This window comes from Cupressus sempervirens, chromosome 4 (genome assembly GCF_028749045.1).
Source record: "Cupressus sempervirens isolate cs-2001-9-10 chromosome 4, ASM2874904v1, whole genome shotgun sequence".
NCBI classification, from domain to species: domain Eukaryota; kingdom Viridiplantae; phylum Streptophyta; class Pinopsida; order Cupressales; family Cupressaceae; genus Cupressus; species Cupressus sempervirens.
In genome coordinates, this window is record NC_143121.1 from 5,679,835 (window position 1) to 5,703,742 (window position 23,908).

A 23,908-nucleotide genomic window follows, 5' to 3' on the forward strand; every position below is an offset into this window, starting at 1 on the left:
GGATCCTATCTGTTTTACTTAATTGCTAAATTGTATGAGAGTCCGGGACTTAGGGCCTTAGGAGAGATTGGTAATGGGCCGGGGCAATATTTGGTGCATGAATGCTATCCGCAGCTTCATTTGCACAATAACAAGGATTACAAGATGTTTTGCGATGCATTCGCCATGAAGACAGTAAGGGTATTACAAGGGGCGCCTGCTAAGAGACTTTCATCGGAAGCAGAAGCAAGGATTAAGAAGTTTGGGAGTTGGTTCATCCAATTCCCGCAATTCACATACATTAGAGTGGCAGGAAGTACAGTTTGTCCCAAGAGGCTTCCAAGATACCCGCCCGACAAGGTAGTTTTGATGGAATTGGCTAGGCAGCTTGAGCACTATGATAGAGTAATGAGGAATGAGGGGAAAACAGGCGTTTCCTTCTCAATTATAATTGGCAATGATAGTTGCCCAAATCGGGCCACCTTTGAGGCTGCGGAAAAGGAATTGGAGTGGTATCATCTAGGATGGTACAGAGCAAGGCAAGGATTCGACCCTGTTGGTCTTATCAAGGCATCTCATGGAAGCGAATTTAAGCATGTTCCCACTATAGAGGACTTTTGGGCCAATGCAAAGGATGATTTTCACGTGAGAAAGCTAGCTTTCTCGAGATTGTCGGTGAACATGATGAGAGATATCAGATGGAGAGGCCTTGATATTCCCGATCAATTGGAGGATGATCGTAGTGTGTTGAGAGAAGACTATGAGACAGTAGTTGGAATAGAGTTGAATCCAGTGGATTGGGACGATCATCAGGATCCTTCCTTGGAGGCAGTCACAAGGACAGTAGATTTGCATACCGAGTCGTGGTATAATGCCAAGTTGAGAAAGCTACAAAGACAAAAGGTTCTCCTTACTTATGAGATGATGAAACCGAAGGAAGGTCTAGTAGAATCAATCGGACAGAAGGGTGAAGGAAGTGGCCGGCAATCGGAGGCAGTTAGAAATAGCAAGAAGAGGGCTTTGGAGGTAGAGAAAAGCCAAGAACGTTCGGAACCTCCAGCCAAGAGACAGCGGGCAGCGCCGTCAAGGGAGAGTATAACTAAGGCTAGAAGCCAAGAGGTCAATTCGAGTGATAAAGGGGCCGCAGTGGAGGTGAGCTCTGATTCGGAATCAAGTGGCTACAGTGAAAGTACGGAGTACTCCCCTCTCTCGGAGAACCAGTAAGGAAATATGGCAGAAACTAGTAGAGAAGAAGATGGGCCGGTTGATATTGAAGAGATAAGTCAGGCGTCTAAGGCCGTTGGTGATGCTTTGTTGGTCGAACCGAATCCGGATTTGGGGAGATGCACTGCACCACTATGGTTAAGGCAAATGCTTATGCCGAGAGGCGAGGTGGTAATGGCTCACGCAGTTGATGATATCCAAGGACTAATAGAAAAGGATGATAGCGAGAACCAAAAACAGATGGCAAATACGGTGGCAAGGGTAATCAGAAGCGACAGTGATGGTCACCGAAGGGTTCAGATTGCTATACCAACAGTCAATAAGGCAGCGGATGAGATTGCAGCCCGGGAGTACGAAATAGTAGAACATAATTTGGGAAGAAATACAGATGATATGGAATGTGAGGAGGTTCAGGAAGGCATAGCATCAATCAGAGAAAGATTGAGGAAGGAAAACGAAAGGATAGTAAAGTTGGAGGCCGAAAACAAATATTGGAGAGATTGCCAGCCAATCCAACAGCTGCATCAGGCAGCCCTTCCTCAAGACAGCGGGAGCAATTCAGAAGAGGTATCAGCTCAGTTACATGAACTAAGGGGTTGGATCTATGATACAATCCAAGATGGGCGAAATTTCTTGCCCTCCTTCATCTCAACATTCCAGTCATTGGTGACTGTTAGAAACAAATTCAGATTATTTGAAGAGGAATGGAAGAATTTTCTTCCCATCAAGGATTTGGTTATTCCTAGGCTGCAAGCGTTCATTAGGCTACCGGAGGCATATTTGGAAAGAGCCCGGTTGGTTGATGAGAGAGGATTGAGCATAGTTGAATCTTGGTATGTCGCATTGACTACCAGATTCAGAACACTTGAAGAAATTCATGATGAGATTGCACAACACGACCCAAGCGTCGACACTTCCATTTCGACCATGATGAGCGACGTTGGGGTGGCGCTTGATTTTGAGGGTATTAGAGAGGAGGATGTCAGTGAGACAGGATTTGGATCGAGATTGGATGAGTTAGGAAAGGCTGCCGTCAAAAGGAAACATCTAAACACCCTTTCCTCACTCAATGCTTTTATTGGGTTTGCAAAGGAATATGAGAAGGATCACGAAAGGATACTACAAGCAGCAAACAGCGTGGCAAAGTCAGCAGAACTCCGAGCGAAGCACACACCTTGTCCTCCTATGGAAGAAGTTAACGAAAGGCTAGCTAAGTTCATTGCCTTAGCTAAAAGAACAAAAGAAAAAGGAAGAATTATATTAGAAGATCATCTTATGTAAGCCCAAGTGGCAACTTTCTCTTTCTTCTAAAATAGGACAAGTGTTTGTTTCTGATTGGCCACCATTTTGGTGCCTTCTCATTGGTTGCCACTTTTGCACTTTTTTCATTGGTCCATTGATGAGGTGGCATCTTCTCATTGGCCGATGGGGTGGCAACCCTAATTAGGGTTTTTGGATCCAATCTGGATCGTCGATCTTGTTTTGATCTCTACCGTCCATTGTATTTTGGACCTCTATATAAGGCCATTGGCTCTCATTTGTAAAGGGGGGGATTGGAGAAATTGTTGCGAAAATAATACCAAAGTGCTCTCTTTTTCATTGCATGTTGACTAAGAACATTGGGTGTTATTGCATGTTTTCTACTTCCACATAGTTAAATTTTCTTTTCAAGTTGAAGCAATTTCATTTCAAGTTGTTAGAGTAAGAGTAAAATAAAATGGATAGTTGCATGGTAGCTTTGGTAGATGTTTGATAGGGGTCAACACTAGGCCACTAGCATCCTAGCGGCTGGTTGGGAGGCTTTGTGTGGTGATCTAGTTTACTTTCCTTTGAAGCGTTGCATCTATGGAGGTAGGGCCGTTGGTTAGCCTTCATTAGATTCGATCCCCGTCCATCTGCTAACCTTCCATTCTTAGGAGTAGGAGTAGTTGAGCAGCCAAATTTCATGCTTAGAAGAGGTTAGTTAGAGAAGTAAACCAAAACATCGGCATTCTCACCTTCCATCGCCATTCACCCTACATTGCCATCATCGCGCCATCAACATCATCTAGCATTCACACCGAACCACCATCTCCATTTTCTCACCAAGATCCAAATTTTTCTCAAACAAGAAAACGTAAGGCCGCCTACGTGATTACCAGCAAATCACATTGATAAAACTGAGCGAGTATCCAACGGTGTAAGGAACATTGGAGTTATACTCATGTCCCATGAGAGATAACTTTTCAAGAGAGGAATTGTGTATTTGATATTCTGTATCAAGCATCCAATTACTAATATGTTATGCAGTGACACAAAACTCGCATCAACACAACTCCCACTTCTGTCTTTGTGAGCTCCAACGCACTGCGCACAAACTTCTTCCACCTTGACAAAGTCGCTTACTCAACTAATGATGAATAACTTTAGTACACAAATCCTTCCATGCTTCTGCAATATTTTTTGAAATCAAGTCTGTTGTAAGTCTTCTCATTGTTTCTCAACAAGTTTGAAATAATCTTCAATAGTTAAACTGATGTATAATGCAATTGCCCTTTATGAAATACACATTCCTTTTCTTACTCTTTTTCACACATATAAAATTATAATATAAATATATCAGATTTATATGATATACATGTATATACCTTCACTTATACTTAATATCATTATTCTTTATCCTTTATGACCTCTGTTCTGACTACTCTTTTGCACAACAAAGGCTCTTCTCTTTATTGCATGCTTCTTCTCTTCTTACACTTACTCACATATATAAATCAGATTCAATAGATCTGAATATATATATATATCCACTGAAATAATTCACTCACGTGCTGCACGTCACACTTCCACTCTTAATTTTCTTCCTTCTTATTATTCTCTGCAGCTCTGCTTTTTCTTCTCACTTTTTCATACAACACCAAAAATGTGTATAAAATTATAAATATTCTTTCATATCTCAGAAACGTGCCTTATGAAATAAAGAGGCATGTCCCGTCTTTTAAATGATTATTATTATTTTTATTTGATCACTTTTAAACAAATCGAAACCTTTTCATCCATATTACTTTAATATAGTTCATTAGAAACAATAATCTTAATTATAAGAGCATTGTTGGTTCTGATCGCTCAACCTTCCCATAATCAATTTCTTGTTGGCATGTATATGCGTGGATTCCATACTGACACGACAGGTTTGAATCTTCCATGCTGAAAATTTGGCATCGATTTATCTATGATGTGATAAGACTTTTGGTGCTATCGTGGACAATATTTAAGGCGTCATTGCTTCCTTCAGTAACTTTTATCGGCTTCATTCCTTGCCACGTCCTTGGATTTGTCCTGTTCAATGACTCGCTACCCAGGATATATCTCACCATATTATATATGTGTACACTGTATACCGAGCTGTTGCTGTAGAGTTCCTCCTCCATCGTGACTTAACACTTACTAATTATTCCAGACTTATACGCAGTCATGTTTAATGGCCTATTTTCATATAATATATCGTTTTTGAAACTCCCGATGGCATCATCACTGATGATATTCTTGTTTTACTTAGAATTAATTTGTCAACTCCATGTATATTTATGCAGGTGTCGTGGAGAATTATCGGTGACACAGTGTGTTTACTGTTAATACACCTCTGATCAAGTCCTTTTGATTGGGCTTTGATATGGACGTAAATTCATTTTCCTTTCATGTAAATTCACGGTGCCAATAATAAAAATAAGTATAAAATTTCATTCGCTGAACTCCTGTAGAGGCACACAGTACTTAATCTGTTTGTAATTATATTGGTGTACAATCGTAGGTTCTCAAATTGCTGACTTCATTTGTGCAATACTGTGATGATTGATGAACTCGTCTCCATCGTGGTCTATGAATGGTCGCTGCTATGTCAAGAATTCTTGTATAATGACATCGAGCTTTTATTGACTTGTGTCGTGAGTCTCCAACCTTTTTAATATCATTGCAATAAATCTTAAACAATGTCTCATTGCTGGAAACCCACTATTAGTTTGACCTGACTATGCAATGGTATTCATTGGATGACATTAACAGTATATGCCAACTTGACCGAATCTGCAAATTCTGACTGCTGCATACTCTACATATTTCATACTCTTGACGGGCCTCCCAAATATCGAGCTTTGTATTCCTTTGAATAAATTTTCTCTGGCAAACATACAATAACCTCAGTACATATCGCTGCCTTCGCATTCATTTTTCAGAACTCGCACTTTCCATGAGCACTGTATATTCCATGTATCACTTAGGTTCTTCACAGTGGTCTTTGCTGGTAATAACAGAGACAATGATTAATTTCTTTCATCACTCCCAATGGCTCTTATTCAGAAACGCTGCTCCAGATTTATGTCATCTTCTACGGTATGATATTTGCTGCATCAAATATTGAGGTTGCTTTCTTTGAAATCTGACCTGTCAACTGCTTACTTAATCCGTTTGCTGAGTATTTCTTCTGAACGTTTTACATAAGGGTGTTAAGACCTGAAGTCCTAATGTTGTTTTGTGAATATCCAAACATCCTCCGTATCACTGTATCTATCAATCTCTGAATATATGAAGCGCGTGACTCTGTTTATTATTTTTCTGTGTATTATTTTTCTCTTATGTGTTCTCTGGGTCAGCCATTTGATTAAGATTCAATATCTCCAATGTGTTGAGTTAAACTTGATATCAAGAAAGCCTTCACTCCAAATGTCTTTATCATAATGATTTGTATCTTTTATTACTCTCTCTTAGCTTCTAGATGAAGTTTAAATCTTCAATTTAAATTTTTGATGTATTTTATTTATCTCCTTTGTCTATTAGGCTTTTCTTATATAGTAATACTTGTTTTGTCCAATAATCAATTCTCTATATTTGTCTTGATGATGACTTCTTCATACCTTTGACATTGATACTTACAGTTTTATTTATGTTCATGAAATCCTTTAACATAAATGACAATAATTCCATCAGTTAATATATTAATGAATAGACATCTCCCATGAAGGGACATGTCTCTTCTCGGTTTATTCCTCATACAAATTCAAAGAGATTGATGCATTTGAAAAAACACATACCGGACATGGCAGTGCTATAACACTTGCAGTGATCCCGGAAAACAACATGGTATCAGAGCACGTTCACAACTTAAACCAGTACAGCAGAATAATGCAGAGTACAAGGCATGTGCAGGTCTTGTGTTGTGTGTATATATATATATATATATTCACCACAAGCTCAGCGTGTGCCCTCCGAGATTCAGAATAGTAGATTCTACAAACACTAAGGATTCTCATTAGGGCCGTCGCTTGAAGTGTACAGAGCAATTTGCATGAACGACTGCATAAAAACATTATATTGCCCATGGGTACATTGCACAGACGGTGGAACCCGGCCTACATCACTGGGAAGTGTGCCAAAGAAGTAAAACTATAGTGGCAATGAAAACTCCAAAAAAACATCTAGGTCTCCATACTATGTTCAAGTATTGTATAGACCATGACAATAAAACTAAAAGCCAAGATAATTGACAGGTTTAAAACTAATTTCCATGTTCATGCCAACTTCTATTCACCCACACATGTGGATTCATGGTCAAACTTGCATGATAAATATTGAGGAACATGCTTTATGTTTGTGATAATACAAGAGCATAACAGCGTGTGATAATTCGATCAGTCTCGGTTTGGATTTGAGCAGTGTCAGTTTGTGATAACCCGATTAGTCTCAGTTTGGATTTGCCCAAGCCCTTCATTCCATCTCTTTATCTGCTTTTGGTCCATTCATGCAAACAACTCCCAAGGTGCCTAATCATGTGATGACATTATTGTTAGATGCATAGAGTCAATAATATGGGTTAAAACTACATGAAAAGGCATGAAGGGAATACATGGTAAGGAAACGGTTAAACGTGCCTAAGCAGTCCAAGACACCTCATTCTGTGTCGGTGACTATACAAAGAACGGGGATTGAAGGGATATATATGGGAGCTAGGTGACATGGAGCATAGGCTGACCATGCAAAAGTAAATGGAACAAGTAATAAATAAGGGAGAGGTACTCCATAAAGTGGAATATGATAGAAGCAACCAAAAATGTAAAAGAGGAATAATAAGTGAGTGAATAATTGTCGCATGGGTAATTAAGAGGTTAAGGTAAGTATATAAGCTTTCTTTTATATTAACATGAAATAATTATATAAGTGTAATATTCATTTATCATGAGCATTTATGGCTGCTTAGTTTATATTAATCTCTGCTTTATGAATTTTCTTATTTAATCAAACAGATCAGTGATCTCCTTTCTAATTTTCTTATGTTTAAAAACACTTGGGGAAAGTTGGATGTCCCTTCATCATTCTTGATGATTACTGACTTGTCTGAATCTGCACCGCACCAAAATGAATTGAACTTAGATCATATCATATTCTTTTTTTTCATTTTGTAATTGTCATAATTCATAGTAGTTTCTATTCATTAATCTACATTGGTTTGATTTCTTTAAACAACATTATTATCTTGGCATGAATGACAACTCTGTAAAAAACTAAAAATCTTTAAATATTATATCTCCTCTCCCAAGTTTGACCTTGCCTCACATTCCATATCTTTCACTGAACCATGGGGACATATTCCCCTTCCCCCAAACAAACATCCCCACATTTCTGGGATGTTAGGATTTAAAGAAATTTCCCCCCGCTGCACCACTACCTCTGCTGGGATACTGGGGACATCAGGGACACCAGGATACCCACCCAAGGGACTTCCATGTGTACCTGACCGTCTTGGGGACACCAAGGCATCACCCAGTCAGAATCTCCAAGTAAAAACATTAAAAGGTGACAAACTTATGAAAATGAAATCTGTCTTGAAGGTTTGTGATAAAACTGCAGGCCCTCACAAGGGATGTTACCCTTTGATCCCCCTAAAACCATTGCCCCTGAAACTCTGCAAGAGGTGCTGCCGCTTTACCCTGTTGGGGGTCTGCCCCCAAAACCTTGCGAAGGGCACTGACCCTTGACCCCAAACCTCAACCCACCAATGCAATCATTGTTATGGTTTTACGTTTTTTAGTTTAAACTTCACTTACTATGCAAAAGTTCAATCTGCAATTCTTATACTTTTTCTTGATTTGCTCCCAAAGATCTAAAACTCTGCCCACCATTGTTAATGTTTAAAGCAATCATTGTCATGTTTTTAATATTTATTACCTAAGTCACAAGGTTCGAGTTCGAGTTCGAGTTCGACGACCTTGAAATTCGGATGAAGTTCGACAAGTCAAAAATATCGAAAAAAATTCGACATTAAATTCGCCTTAATGTAATTTTCAAAAAAATATAAGTATATGCTATTTTTATTATTATATATTTTAATAATTGATAAAATTAAATAATATTTACATGTTTAATTATAAATATATACTATTTATGATTATATAATATAAAATAATATTAACATGTTTTACATTTTAATATTTAACAAATAATATAAATTTGTTCACAATTTTTAACAAATAATATAAAATTAATCACAATAACAAAACATACAATAATATAAAATTATAACTATTAACTAAATCTAAAATTAAATAATCTCAAAATAATAAAATATTAAACATACTATAATTAAAATCTAAAACTATTAACCAAAACCTAAAATTAAATAATCTCTTAACATTATGAAAAAGTTAAATACAATTTAATCATTCCCGAACCACCGACGGAGAGGAAAGAGTTTTCTTCAGACGCCTTCACCAATGGAGGGGAATGAAAGCCAAGTTCGTTTCAGATGTCGTTCGTTGCAAACTTGCAAGGCATTCAAGAGACGCTGAAGGCGAACAAGAAGCAGAGAAGTTAATGCCTTAAAAGTAGACAGGAAAGTAGAGAGTTTGGATGACTTGTAACCCACGACCTACAGTCATGGTTATAATCTACAGACGCGATGACCGGCACTCATGGTTACAGTCTACACACACGAATTTGAGATGAATTTTCACGAATTTTTCATTTAATTTTTAGGTTCGCCGAATTTCGAACTTGGAGCCGAAAATTCGGCGAACCTTGTGACACAGTTTATTACTATTAGTTTAAATTTATATAGTAGGTCAAAGTTTCATTTGCAATTCTTATACTTATTCATCTTATAAAAAAATATTTCAAGAACCATATGTATATGAGTGCCACCCCCTACCAATGCTCCACTGCCATACACCCTGCCATCCCCAAACTTAAGGCCCTTGGTCCTTCCATCATCGAAACCCATCCCTGCATCCTTGTGCCCCTCTTAAGGAAAACTGTGATATCATTAGAAATTCAACTTATTGCTCCAGCGCAATCTAAAGAATATGTAATATAGTATACTGGAGTTCCAGATGTAGGTAGATGGAACAGTATACAAGAGCTTTTAGGGGTCAATTTGGCCAAAATCAAGCCAAAAGGTCAAAGAAAAAGTTAATCTAATATGCACAGTTCAAACATACAAAATGGTTACATATTGTTGCAGTTTTCAGAACAGCTAAGAGTGGCATCACCTTCATCACTCTAACTCATATTTGTTCAATCAATTTCAGATGTTTCTGCTTTAAAGTGATGTCATCTAGGGCACTGTGGCAAGACAGTTACCACTTTACTTAAATATCTAAAGTTTTTATCTGAATGTGCTATAATGCATCTCGTATTTTTCAGTGAGCTGGCTTTCAGAGGCATTCATTATCTAGAAAGGGATATCTCTAGGCATGCATATACCATAGAGAATCTCCAGAATTGTCTAGTAAGGTGAGGAACAAAGGAAGTTGCATGAACATACCTTTCATTTTCAAATGCATATATTGGCCATAAAAGAACTGATAACTTCCCAAAATATAGTGCTCCAAGATGAATCCTATAAATTCCATCAGTGCTCATAATTTTAATTGGATCCTATTAGACAGACTAAATAGAAATTCTGATATATCGTCTCCAAACCAGTAGTAAAAGCCTTAGTCCTCAATACAAATACTTAATAAGTCACATCTTAAGTCTTTGGACATGGTTGTATTGTCCATTTTGTGAAGACAAATGTCCTTTGAACATTCTAAATTGGGTAGATGTCTTCACCAAAATCTGATTTGGGTAGAATAAGATGAGAAATCCATTCAAAATTTAAGATCAAGCAAGTCACCTTGACCAATACTGTCACAGCAAACTTCCCTTCAACTACATCCTGAGTGGGAGTTGCTGATATGCCTATCAAACTTGCGACTTGTTTAAACAGCCACATAAAATGAGCTGATGCTGGACCTTTCACATCCTGGCCTCGGTTGTTGAAAAGATCCCCAGACCTGTACATTTCAAGCTGCACAATACAATGAAAAGAATGAGTTAAAATTAAGTTTAAAAAATATATGCGAGAATATGTTTATAAAGTTGATATGACAGAACAAACCGTACTATAATTTTAAATGTAGACAAATAAATAAAGTTTAAACATCCTTGAGAAGGTAAGTAGATGAGCAAGAATGGTTGTGATATGATATTAAACACACTCTAGCTGCTATGTATAATGCAATTGAACAGAGAGAACATAAAAGTTGGAAAGATACAAATATGAAAAGCAGTTTAAAAGCACTACTGAGCAAAACAAACCACCCCAACTTCTTTTTAGTTGGTCAATAACTTTGGAATAGATAAAATCCAACGCCTTTATATTCATTTTGTTCAAATCAAAGAGAAATAAGATTTTTACGATTGAATTAACCAAATGAATTATTTACCGGTCCTCCTTCAGACTTTTAAGGTACAATCCTATGTCCAAACCTCTACTTGTCTTTCATGGTATTAATCAGGGGCAATACCATTTTTTATAATGCATGTCAATATTAGCATTTAATTTATTTTTTAATCCATAAGCTTCCCTGCATTTTATATTGAATGTCCACCACAAATTGATCACATGAGAGCAAATGTAAACTTATGGAAGCAAATAAGATTTTAACTATTTTTTTTCCCAAGAAGATCACTTTCTCATGGGCACTTTGTTTACCGTATAGGGTAGAACCTCCTGTCACCCTTCTTCTGTATTGTACGGTGGTCGTGTTTCAAGTGTTCCCTTTTCTGTGTGAGCCGTAAGGCCGTATGGAAGTCCTTCTAGTCTGTACTGCAATCCTTCCTTCCAATCTGTACGATAGTCCTTCCTCTTAGTTTGTACGATCATCATTCCTTCCAGTCCATACGGTAGTTCTTCATCCCAATTCATATGGTTGTCCTTCTAGTCCGTATGGTAGTCCTTTCTTTCAACCTCTGGTCGTACGGTCAAACTTTACTCTTCTGGCTAATGTCTGTACGGTGGTGTGTAATCTGGTTTCCTCTTGAAGCCACTATTCTTGCTCTCAAAAGCCATACGGTGGTGGCTCTGTCTCTTTTATGCTTCCTTGTTACCATACGACATTTTTCTCTATGATCTTCCAGGCTGTACAGTATCGGCACTTCTTTGTAATCTCTCTACATTTACCGTACAGTGTACGACACTTCATTACTTCTGATAGCGTACGGTGCTTTCTATCCGTATAGTATTCTTACCTCTCCATTGGATCACTATACACTGTACTTCTGCGTCTATTTGCTCCCTGGTCCATACGGTCTTGTTTTTGCTCCTTTCCTTGTATTGTAGTGGTCATATGGTATACTATGCTTTAACTTGTATAATGTTGGTCATACTATATCAATTCATGTCAGACGGTTGTATAGTTTGAATCATATTTTGCTTCGTATGGTGCCTGATCTCCTTTTTTTTTTGGTACATTACACCCACTTGTTTGCATTCGCACGATATTCACATTTCTCTGATCTCTGAACTTGTCGTACAGCCCCCAACTTAGGATGTCATAGCCGTACGGTGCGCCTTTCTTTCTTTCCCCATGGCCGTATGGTACGACAGTCTTACAACTCCCTATCGGTGACCGTACGGTGATTCAAATTGCTTCACCTGTGCACTGGCATATTGCCATACTGCTCTCTCCCTCTTCTGTAGATCGTACAAGATGAATCATATGCACTTTCCTCTTTGTTTATTGCTTGTCGTACGGCTGAATTAATGTTTCCTTGCTTTCCCTGTCTTTCTAGGCCATATGGTACTGTAATATATGGCTCCCAATGACTATCGGTGCCTTCTGTCATACTATGAAAACTTTTAATCCTCTATTATTATTTACACTTATTTTACATATATACACCAATATTTATTATTTTTAGACTGTCTCTCAGTTGCTTGTCCACAGAGGTGCATTATTTCTTTCATGATAGACTTTCAGCTTCAACCCATTCACTGCATCGGCTACTTCCTTCCCGTCGAGTATCCATAATTTTATTGCTCTGCTATCGCCCACTTTGCGGATTTTATATGGCCCAACCCACTTTTAAATTTGCTTGATCTAATCTCGTTGCACCCATTATATTTCAACACTAGTTGTACCAATTGAAATCTGTTCAACTTCAAGTGCTTGTCATGCCATGCCTTACGCCTGTTTTGTGTAACCTTCGTAGCCCATTGTGTCTGCAATCGTCACTTATCAAGTTTATTTAAGTTATACCCTTCACTCCGTACTGCTGAAGTTTTTATTAAGTCCTTCCTCTTTGTTACCTGTGCAAATCGTACAATGTGTTTTCCTTGCTGCTAATACCTTTCTACTAAATCCGTGGTGTGGTGTAACATTTTCTTTTTACGTAATTTGTTCACCATGTACCATACGGTGGAATCTTTCAATTTTCTAGGTTAGTATAGTATGTTCTTCCTCTTGTACTGGCCATACGGTATGTTCTTTCCTTCAACTTTGTTAGAATTGGTAATCTTTCCTTGGTTGTATTTATTAAGTGGGATAAACCAAGGTATCCCTTATGTTGTTTGTTCTCTAGTCCACATGTGAGGACAAGTCTTTTTTGTAATTCCTTTATTAAAGAAAATAGTTTATTCCTCCTTAAGAGGATTATGACACTTGTTATGCACACACTTATGAATGTGGCAATCATTCACATAGGAGTTACAAATAACTCCTTTTCTCATCTCTTTATAAGAGATGCTTCTCTCTCATTCTAAACACACAATCACAATGTAGTTCATGTAATGAGCCCTATGGCTCCACATTATCTCCTTCTCTCTCTTTCTTCATTCTTAGGCATTTGCCTCATTCATATAATTCACAAGGGATTTTCTTTGCTTTCCCCTTTCAAAATCCTTGTCTCCTCCTTTATGTTGGTCTTGGAAAGCTCTTATGAAGTATGGTAATTATGTTTATCACAATTCTTTATTTTAGTTCATTGTCGATTTTATTATTTCTAACAAACTTCAACCGTAACCACCTTTCCTTCTTTCACTTTTTTGTATTCCTTCGAACATTCATTTTCCTCTCCTTTATTACCTTCGTTGACCCTTAACAATATTACAGCTCGGAAAGAGCTCATAGTCCTCCATCTGCCAAAGGAGTGGGTCATTCACCGAGTCTAGGTCATCATCGTTAGACTCTCCTTCCAGTCTCAATACTCCCTCTTCGTCGGGTTCCATTCTCTTCTTTCTTTCGTCATCCCCTTCACCTTCGCCTTCAGAATTCGACGACGCTGCTTCCTCACCTACCATTTGTGTATGCAAGTGAATTACAAATCTTCGACATTTGTGTTCCATGGACAGGGTATTTCGTTTCCAATCATGTTTCACCTTTGCCTGTACTAACCAACCCCGTCCAAGGATGGCGTCATACCCTTTTCTTTTTAACGGAATGACCACGAAATCCAGTAACAATGGTTGCATTCCAATGGTTACAAGTTGTGCCATCAAGGTCCCTAAAGGCTTAATCCCGTGTTGATCTGTAGAGAGTAATTGAAATGTAAGTGGTCACAACGTAGGTTGTCCCAACTTTCTCCATATATCCTCTGGTAGTACGTTTACTCCTGACCCTCCATCAACGATTGTGTCCGTGAGGACTGTTCCCGGGATACCCATTTCTACTACTGTCAGATGTGTTCCTGTAGTGAGTGTCAGTAGCATTGGGTCTGTTGCAGTCGCTCCGCTACCCTCCTTTCTTGTCTCTTTTGTTACTTTCAGGAGTGGTGTCATGTTCAATATTGTCGTCCGCACCTGAGGCAATGTAAGAAGGTAATTTAATTTCATAGGAATTTCCATTTGCATTACCAGCCTTATCATATTTTGTTCCGCCACGTTTCTCTTCGAGGTGCCGGTAGTGTTTTCTGTTTGTACTTTTTTGGCTTCCATCTATTTTTCCAACTCCGTTTGTGCTTGCTGCAACCTCTCATTTTCTTCCTCTGCATTAGGGTATTTTGCCTTCTTTGCTTGCTCACGCATAATGGCTAGTGTTTTCTTATCACATGTTTCGATGCTTAACAAGTTCACCCCCAACTTCGGGCATTTTGAATCCTCGTGGTCTCCCAAACCACACCATCTATATAACAGTTGTGGTGCCCCTTTCGTGGTACAATCTCTAATGAAGTGCCCCCAGAGGTTGCACGCACGGCATTGTATCATTGGTCATTCACTTGAGTCGTACTGAATCCGACTTCAGCCTCCATTGTTATTATTGTTATTATTATTACCACCCTTTCGCGCCAGTTATTGTTGCAATATCCTCCTGAGGTTGCATCATTACTGTTTGTGCTCGTTCCTTCTCCAGCGGATACTTCCTGTGCCAGTAGCACCTACTGATGTCCCTTTGTCTTCATATTGAACAGGCATTCCTTTGTGGAATGTCCCATAATCTGACAGATCTCGCAAAATTGTTTTTTTCAGGTAGAAGTCCTTTGTGTGGCCCTCCTCCACACAGTCTATACACCACAATTCCCCCTTCACTGAGTCAACATTCTTTTTCAGATTTTTTAATTCCTTCATCATTCGTAGCATATCCTTCTGCAACGCTCGAACTTTCTTACTTGATTCTTCGTCATTACTGCTACTTTCAAACGATGAACTGTCTGAGTCCGATGATTTGTGCTTCTTGTCTAAATGCGTCAGATCCCGTTCTGCTTATAGGCACCAGCGACACTCTTCTAGGACAGGTCAGAGACAGTGTAGTACCTCTACGCATCGACACGTGTATCATTCTGTGACTGATTTCTTCTCACCCAAGAAAGACTCCTAGTGCTTTTTGTTGCTTGTTTTTGTTTGTTGTTGTTGCTTTTCTTCGGACACCTTTGTGTGCTCCTCCTGGCTTCATCCTTGCTTTGTTGTAATCTTTCAGTCCCATAGACCTCTTTTTGCTCTTTTGTTGGACATTAATATCATTATTATCTTATCTTATCTTATCTTATCTTCTTGCTTGTTTTTTGCTCACTCTCCAAATCCATTGCCCGATTATACGCATCTGCGTACGATGCTGGAGGTGCAATCTTCATTTTCTTCTTTAGTGCTAGTCGTAGCCCTTCAACAAACTATCGTTTCTTTAATCCGTCAACCGACAGGCTCTCCATCTTCCCCACCAACTCTTTCAACCTTCTTGCGTATACACGGATCATTTCATTCTTTCCCTGCTTTGTACTATATATTTCTGCTACAATCTCGTTATCGTCCCTTAGTAGTCAAAACTTTTCTATTAACTCCTTCCTAACATCTGCCCATGTAGTTAATTTATGAGGATTAGCATCCGTGAACCAATCAATTGCTATGCCCAGCAGGGTCGCCGAAAACTGTCGAACCCAATCATCTTCGTCCATTACACCATTTGCCATCCATATTATTTCACATGTCTTACAGTGTTTGATCGGATCTGGCATCCCATCACCATTAAACTTCAGCAATTTCTCCTTTGGTCCTGCCATTGCTACTTTAATCTGATTCTATGGTACCTATTGTGTACCTGTGTTGTTCTGAGCACCCGCACTGTTCTACACAACTGCACTACTTCAGACAACCACCCTACTTCCAACAACCACGTTACCTGGTGAGAAAAGATCTTCCTCAAGCAAAGTTGTTTGATTCTTCGCCTGTATCCATTTGTCGGGTGTATTGGGAACGAAGAGTTCACTCCATGCTCGTGCTCCTTTGACACTTCGAGCCATGCAAGTTACTTCTATTCCATTCAGATTCTCTACCCTCGGCGTATACAAGTTAAGGAACTCCTCCCTTGTCTCTTCCACCAAATTCAATCGCTGTTGAGTCTCTTCTAGCAATTCCTCGGCACTCCTCAATCTGCCAAGTGAGTGCACTCCCTCTGTCTATGCTCTTTCACCCCCTCGGTGTCTGTCGATAATCTACTAAAGCTTCTGTCTGGACTCCGCCTATTGTGCTAAAATTAAAACTTCCTGTATTGTGCATATTTCATTCTTATCTTTTATCTTATTCCTATCCTTGTTAAGTAGATTCGGCATTAATCTTCATAACACTTCATTCCAGGTTCGACTAGCAACGACGCCAAATGTTTACCGTATAGGGTAAAAGGATACTTATCACATGTAGTACAATAAGATATAACACAGAACAAATACTTTATTCATGTACACAATGTGCACTCCAATGCTTACAATATGATTATGATAATTACAATGATGATGTCCCAATAGTCCCTTTGGACGATGTACATATACTTTCCCGAAGGGGTGACTCAACCGTCACGCGCCCTTTCAGATACAATTCTACCCATCGGCTATAATAAAGAATTTACCGGCAACACACTTAAATACCAAATGTTTTCTACACTTCCATTTTTCAAAAAGCACAATTTTTATTGCAATAAGTCTCTTCTTTTGACATACCATAGTTTAAATTTACAACACTAAATTGAAGTATAGCTTGTAAAAAACTTTCCCTAAAAGATTTGCAGATACATTCTTTACATATATCCTAGATTAGAGGAGAACTTGAGATCTACAAACAACCAAAAAGGCACAATCTTAGCATGGATGGCCAACATTTAAAGAGGCTCTTGATATCATTCGGTAGGGCAATGATTCACCCAAGTTTTGCAGAAAACCACTCCAGCAGGCTTGTGAAAAGGAACAACCAAGCAGTAGATGATTCGTTGATTTTTCTCCTCTCCAAAGCGCACATATAGATGGACTTTCATATCCCATGCTCCTGAACATTTCAGAAGTCAAAATTTTCCTCTCCATGCAACCCACACAAAGATCCCTACCTCAGGCATACAAAATTTACTCTAACATACTTGGCCTGATTTCTACATTCTAACTTATTGACCTGCAGTAGCAACCACTTTGTATCCATCCTTTGCATTGAAAAGACCATCTTTTCCTGAAACCCATATTAACTTTTCTTGCCCTCTATGAAACACCACCTCTTCACTTGATAGGGCTTCAATCACACAATTAATTTCATCCATTCTTACGGGTATCCATGTAATGGCTCGTAATTGATGAATACTACAGTCTTGTACGAAACAAGCCCATCACTGTTTCAGGAAGGCCTTGGTATGTTTCACAGCCACAGTTTTGTCAACACTAGGCTAGCCTCCCCAAGAGTCTTCACAAAACAAAGCTGAGCCACTATCATGTATATCCCAGGATAGAAAATCTGTAATAACTATTCAGCAATTTAGCATGTATATCCCAGGATAGAAGATCTGTAATAACTATTCAGCAATTTAGCATGAAATTCCACACTCAAGAACCTCAAAGTAAATTGGCTATTATGAAAATTCTATTCAGATTATTATTGTCCAAGTATTTTTCTTGGAAGATTTTGACCTACTTCTGCTGTGGTTCTGTATACATCCTCCACACCAATTTTGCGCCTAAAACTTTATTCTGCCATAGCTGATTTTGGAGCTAAACAACACCCGGTTGCTTCAGTCTCCAAACTTTATCCAAAGACATCAAGGCCACCTTTCTTTCCACCAAGTATTGTCAGAAGATTCTCCACATCTTCTGAGCCAATTGGTGATTGATTCTGGCAGTGAGTGTGAGTTAGGCCAGCAAATAGATAGGCATGGCTGATATAACGGCCTTAAACATGACTATCCTACCTGCCCAGGCTTTAAAGGTACATCCTTTCGTCCATTTTGCATTTTTAGGGAGTCCTAGAGTTTTGTTGTTCTCAGACCTCTATCTGCTTCGGGGAAACCAGCAACCATTAAGAAAAAGAGTTGTGATTTTGCCTGGCTAATTTATCTGCCCTGAAGCCTTAGCATATTGTTTCAAAATCTTAAGGAATTGGGGAGCTTCTCTTTTTTTTGGCAGACAAGGGTGATATTCTAAAATTTATTTAATGTGTTTTTTGAATCGGGGCATTAAAAATGGGAGACTATAAGATTTTTTTAATAAAGTAAATATTTTATTTCACCAATGTCACCAAAAGTGTTATCTGAACTCGTTTTGAAACTATGCTTAAGAATTGATAACAGGTTATTGCTGGTCTGAATTTTGTTCATCCAAAGGCTTTGTGGGAATGGAAACCCTCATATAGAGGACATCAACTTATCAACTATAGAAGTGAAAGATCTTTCCCCAGTTGATCTGCTCATGGTTTCACACAAGAACTATGCTGGAGCTTCATTGTTGAGATAACTTGAGAATATCATCTTGTAGTGCAAAGTTTTGGGGGACACACTGCTGAACAGAATCACAGGAGACATTGCAACAGATTTGAAGAGCATGAAATGCAGATTTTACCTCCCTAAATGTTGGCTGTACCATTCCATGTGCAGGTTGTACAGTTTGGAGAGAGGTATGAAATTCCTAGGGCAAAACCCCTAGGTTTCGGTGCACATTTTTGTAGTAAAACAGGCACCCAGGAAGCCTACTCTACACTTAAGATGATAACTACATCCCCACACACAGTGCATCTAGTACAAGTGCAACTGCTTTGGGTTCAAATGATCTTGAACTTGCAGCATCTGAAGATGAGGCTGATTTTTTTGATAATCCTTCTGGTTTTAATTGGTGAATCATGATTGATGAACATGGAATCGTGAACTACATTTTTATTTTGTAATTGTAATGATTTCTAATTGGAATCATAAACATAGACATATATGATATGGATTATTTGAATATTTGTCAACTGTAAATTTGCATTTAAAATTTAACTTGATCAATGATGAAGTATCACACTATCAAATGATATAGTTTTGTATGTTTCTTGCATTTTATGGTGTCCAGGCATCGGGTTCTTGTACCCCAATCTGCATCTGCACCCAAATCGGTAACTTAGATTTAAGGTAATAGTAACCAATGGATTGAAATTGACTTACACGTGAAATTTTCCTAGCCTGAGTACACAGTTGAATTAGTATGAAGTGAGAGATAGTATGTGGTGAGTATAGGAGATACAAATGTGCTACTTGGCATTCAGTGATTGCAATCCATTGGAAATTTTTACATGAACCTGCGTACTATGGAGATGAGGTTTGAGGCAGTTTCAAGTAACAATTGATTGCAATTATAAAATATGTTGGAAGATCCAAGTCTGATACAATTCTTCCAGGAACTTTGCTATACAGTTTTTGTCCTCAACTGAAAAGGATGGCAAAGTATCTCCAGCTGGAAGATAAGATAAGATAAAATAACGATATTAATGTCCAACAAAAGACAACAAAAAGGTCTATGGGACTGAAGGATTACAAGAAGAAAGCTGACGACAGCAGGAGCACCAAACGGTGTCCGAAAGAAAAGCGCAAAACAAACAAAGAAGAACAAAAGGAACCAAGAGAGGCCAAGACAAAGACTAAGAGTCCTTTCTAGGCAGAAAGAAATCAGCCACAAAAGGATACGCATGCCAATGGATAGAAGCTCTACTCTGTCTCTGTAAAGTCGTAGATGAGTGCCGCTGATGCAAAAGGCCGGTACGGGGTCTAGCAGACCTAGAGTGCCCGGAAGAACTGGTAGAACTAGACGACCTTTTCACACCACGTAGAGGAGATAAGGGTGTGAAAAAGGAAGTAATGAACTGAGTAGAAGTATGCCGGTGACGAAGTAGTGACTGTAACTTACCATCATGGAGTATAGTGGCCTCCTGAAGATAAAGTGCAAGGCACCACTGGTCATAGTAACTATAAAACCAGAAAGAGAGAAACAATCCTGGAACAGGCAGAAAAACCTCCCTCTGATCTCATAATAGATAGGGCACTGAAAAATAAAGTGAGTCTCTGTCTCAATCTCATCTAAAGTACACAGCTTATAGATCCATTCCCCGCTGTCAATATGATGGTCAGTCTGAGCCCGAAGACGGTGAGAACCAACTCTGAAGGACGCCAGAGAGATACGCCGGGAGTGAGACCACCGTCGAGAGAGGTAGCTAGGACGAACAATAATCCCATTAGAGATCTCCAAAAAGTGCTCCGCATAGAAGGACATCCTTGGACGTAGGCCATCAGGTGGGTTAATCCAGGTGGTGGTAATGTACTATCTATAAATGTCCAGTCTGACGTGCTCATTTAACTCCTGCCGTAAGGGGAGGAGATGAGAAGGGGCATTCAATGAGAACTGGTAAGGAGGGAGGTGGTCAATATCAATCCCAATCGATCCCAGCAGAGAAGAAGCTTGTGCATACCAGCAGCGAGCCCGAGAACATGAGTTAGAACTCACAGTAGTGACAGAAGAACAATAAGCCAGATAGGAGTACCGATCCCGTTCACCAGTGAAATCCTTTGGTTACCCAGATCTGCAGATCACTCTCACACCCTGTAGATTTGAGGTGTGAAACCCTCAAAACCCCAATGATTTAGCTGGGTTGCTTGATCTGCTTGCCCAAAGACTGATGTAGTAATGAATTCTATGTACTGGGTGCATGAAAACCAGTATGCTGTTTGCTCAGATCTCTTTTATATGTACCAGAGGTGATGACTATTGTGAGCTGTATTTAGGCATTGTTTACAGTCCTGTAAGATAGGTGCAATTTCGGCTATAAGTGGGCCCACAATCGTGTTGTGGTCAATTTGCAAATGACCCCCACATCCATGGCTGACAGGCTCAGGTATTAAATGCAAGTTCTGGGCGCTCAATGGCAGGGTACAAGTGCACTATAGGTAGCCCTTGATGCCTTAAATCTAAATCTCCCTGTTTCCTACACTGATCTGATTGGTTCTAGTTGTTATATGCCACCCCAATCTGGATAGAGTTCTGTTGCTCAGTCTCTGTAAGAGATCAAGTAGACAAAAGAGCACCTTGCAAGCTAGAATTTGATATTGAAATAACAATAGGTATTCTAACAATGAGGCAAGGCATTCATCCTAACCTTGGTGGCTCTCAAACTGAGTTTTCATCCCTGTTGAGCAAGTACAGTAGTACATCAATACTTTCTACCTCCCAAATATATCTTCAAATGGCACCTGGAACAGGATTAATAGTTCATTGGTGGATAGGACCTAGGCATAAACTTGGGTGTCCAAATTAAATTTGAAACAAACTTTATTCTATTTTATATTTTTATTATTTTTTATTTATATTTTATATTTAAATACTGAGGCGGTGTTTAAAATACCTTTATCAAATGAGTGTACTGGAGGCAAACTATTTAGGAAGGGGCATGACAGCATGTACATTGTATCTTTCTCCCCTAGGTCTGTCCAAAATCTAACAATGAGATAACATCTCTTAATGCTAAGAAATTTCCACAGTCCATCGAATAGAGAGAATGCTGTTTCTAGATTCAATTGCGTACAAGGTTTTTGCATCAACTTTTGGATCCACGCTCCATAATCAATAATCAGGATGAAGAGAGGTAAGGAACACATGATGATGGACCATGTGTGCATCCCTTTGACTTTCTTCGTACTGATGATGGATCAAGGAGCATGATCCAAAACATTGATGAAAAATCTTGTACACAAGTGAATCCAGAAACAGCACTCTCTATCTCTTCTCTTCTCTTCAGCATTTCCAGTAATATCAGCAATGGTTTTCAAGCCATCCACAAAAAAAATACCACTCATGTTACCAATGAGAAAAACTGTACAACTAAAGGTCTAGAATAAATAATACTACTCAATGACAAAAACATTGGATGCTATCCAAGAAGGAAACAACAGAAAAATCATCCATTTCCCAGAAGGTACTCATCTATTGACCGGGTAGATCTCTCCAAACAAACATGTGAATACCTTTAACATAAATCAATGATGTTATTTTGTTGGAGAAAGAACACACCAGGTTTTTCCCAACACCCCTAGATGACAGAAACATTTTTTTTATTAAAAAACATGTTTCTCACATTCCCAAACATAGTTTAAGGAAAGATTAGAATCTAGGCCTTATATCACTTAGCTAATGAAATGCATATTTGGGATGCTATATTATTGTATTCATTGAGGCAATGATTTCCATATTTGCAAATCTCCTCATGCTATTATTTCCCTTTTCAAAAAATCTATTCAACATAAAATACAATCATTTTTCCCACATGATATTATAGACTCAAGAAATTAAAAACATACAGCCATCAAGAAATTCAAACTCATGAGGTAACGTAACCAAAAGAATAAAGACAGACAGAGAACACATTATTTGCTTTTTGCAGAAATGGCAATTCTAAGCCAACAGCAGAGAAGGATATTTCTTAAATTATAATTCAAGATATCTTATAAAAAAATTATTTTGACATAAAGGTAACCACACCAAAAGTGAAGAAGAGTATCTCTCAATTTATCATCCAATATATCTTACCAAAACATGATTGAGGCACAAAGGTGTTAGGCCTTGTCGAACAAACCAATTATTTTTCACCTGCACAAATAGGTAAGTTAGAAAACGAAACAATCACTCTAGACTCTAGATTCCTAGGTAAATGTAGAACACAGACTACATATGATATTAAATAACAAAACCAAAGAGAAGTACCTTTTATCCACACTACCAAAGGTTATAGTTCTGTTCTATTTCAGAAACAAACAGAATATAATCACTTAACTCCATATGGCATATAGTTCACAAAGAAATTAAAATTCAATTATCATTCTTAACTAACTAATAAAACTCAGAATCATACTAAAGATCTAAGGCAATGCAGTAGCCACCTCCTCTGTGATTTATATCAAGCAACCCACTAGAGAAGGATGAAAGGCCATCCCTCCACCTCCCATGAAAGGATGCTTAGAAGAACAGAGCTACTACTCATTGAAATGGTCCAAAGCATTTAAATGAAGAACACAATTATACTACTAAAAGGGGGGTGAGAACCAGCAGTAGATACAAGCTTCTGAGCATTAATCAAATTTTAATTTGTTAAAAATAAACTTCTAAACTGATATCTGAAAGTAAATGAATATTGAAACCAAGAGAGATGCAACTGCACAAGAAACAGTACACAAGATTTTACATGGAAAACCCAGGATAGGAAAAACCCCAGTGAGAAATGTTGCTAGGATCTACTATCCTAATCAAACCTCACAAATAATTTCAACTGCAATGTTTAAGAGCAGAAGTCACCAAACCACAGTAACGAGAATCACGGCAATTCACGCGATTCAGTGGTTCAATTCACGCTAGGCGATTTTTTGCAAATTGGTGAATCAAATCAACGATTTTTTGGCATGAATTGCCATAAATCACATGAATCGACATGAATTGCCATAAATCACATGAATCAACATGAATTGCCATGAATCGCCATGAATCAGCTGGAAAAATCGGGCAGCCCAATTGGGCAATTTAAAAACATAAAAAAATACAACCTTTTTAATGATTTTTTTTCACATTTCTCTTTCTTATAACTCTAAAAGGCTTTCCATTTGTTGAGTATGACAAAAAGAGAGGAGAAGTGAGATAGACTTGAGCTAGAGCTAGAGTCGTA

The 23,908-nt window shown here is 38.5% G+C and overlaps 1 protein-coding gene across 1 annotated transcript in view; it reads right to left on the reverse strand.

Annotated features, from left to right (window-relative positions):
- The window catches only part of LOC149559653 (SNF7 family protein), a 129,696-nt gene that overhangs the window by 72,974 nt on the left and 32,814 nt on the right, over positions 1–23,908 (reverse strand). Inside the window, exons 2-3 of the mRNA XM_089824232.1 lie at positions 22,783–22,842; positions 10,352–10,525 (exon numbers count right to left, since the gene is read on the reverse strand). Of these exons, the coding sequence (XP_089680358.1) occupies positions 10,352–10,525; positions 22,783–22,842 (234 nt within the window). The remainder of the gene's footprint in view (positions 1–10,351; positions 10,526–22,782; positions 22,843–23,908) is intronic.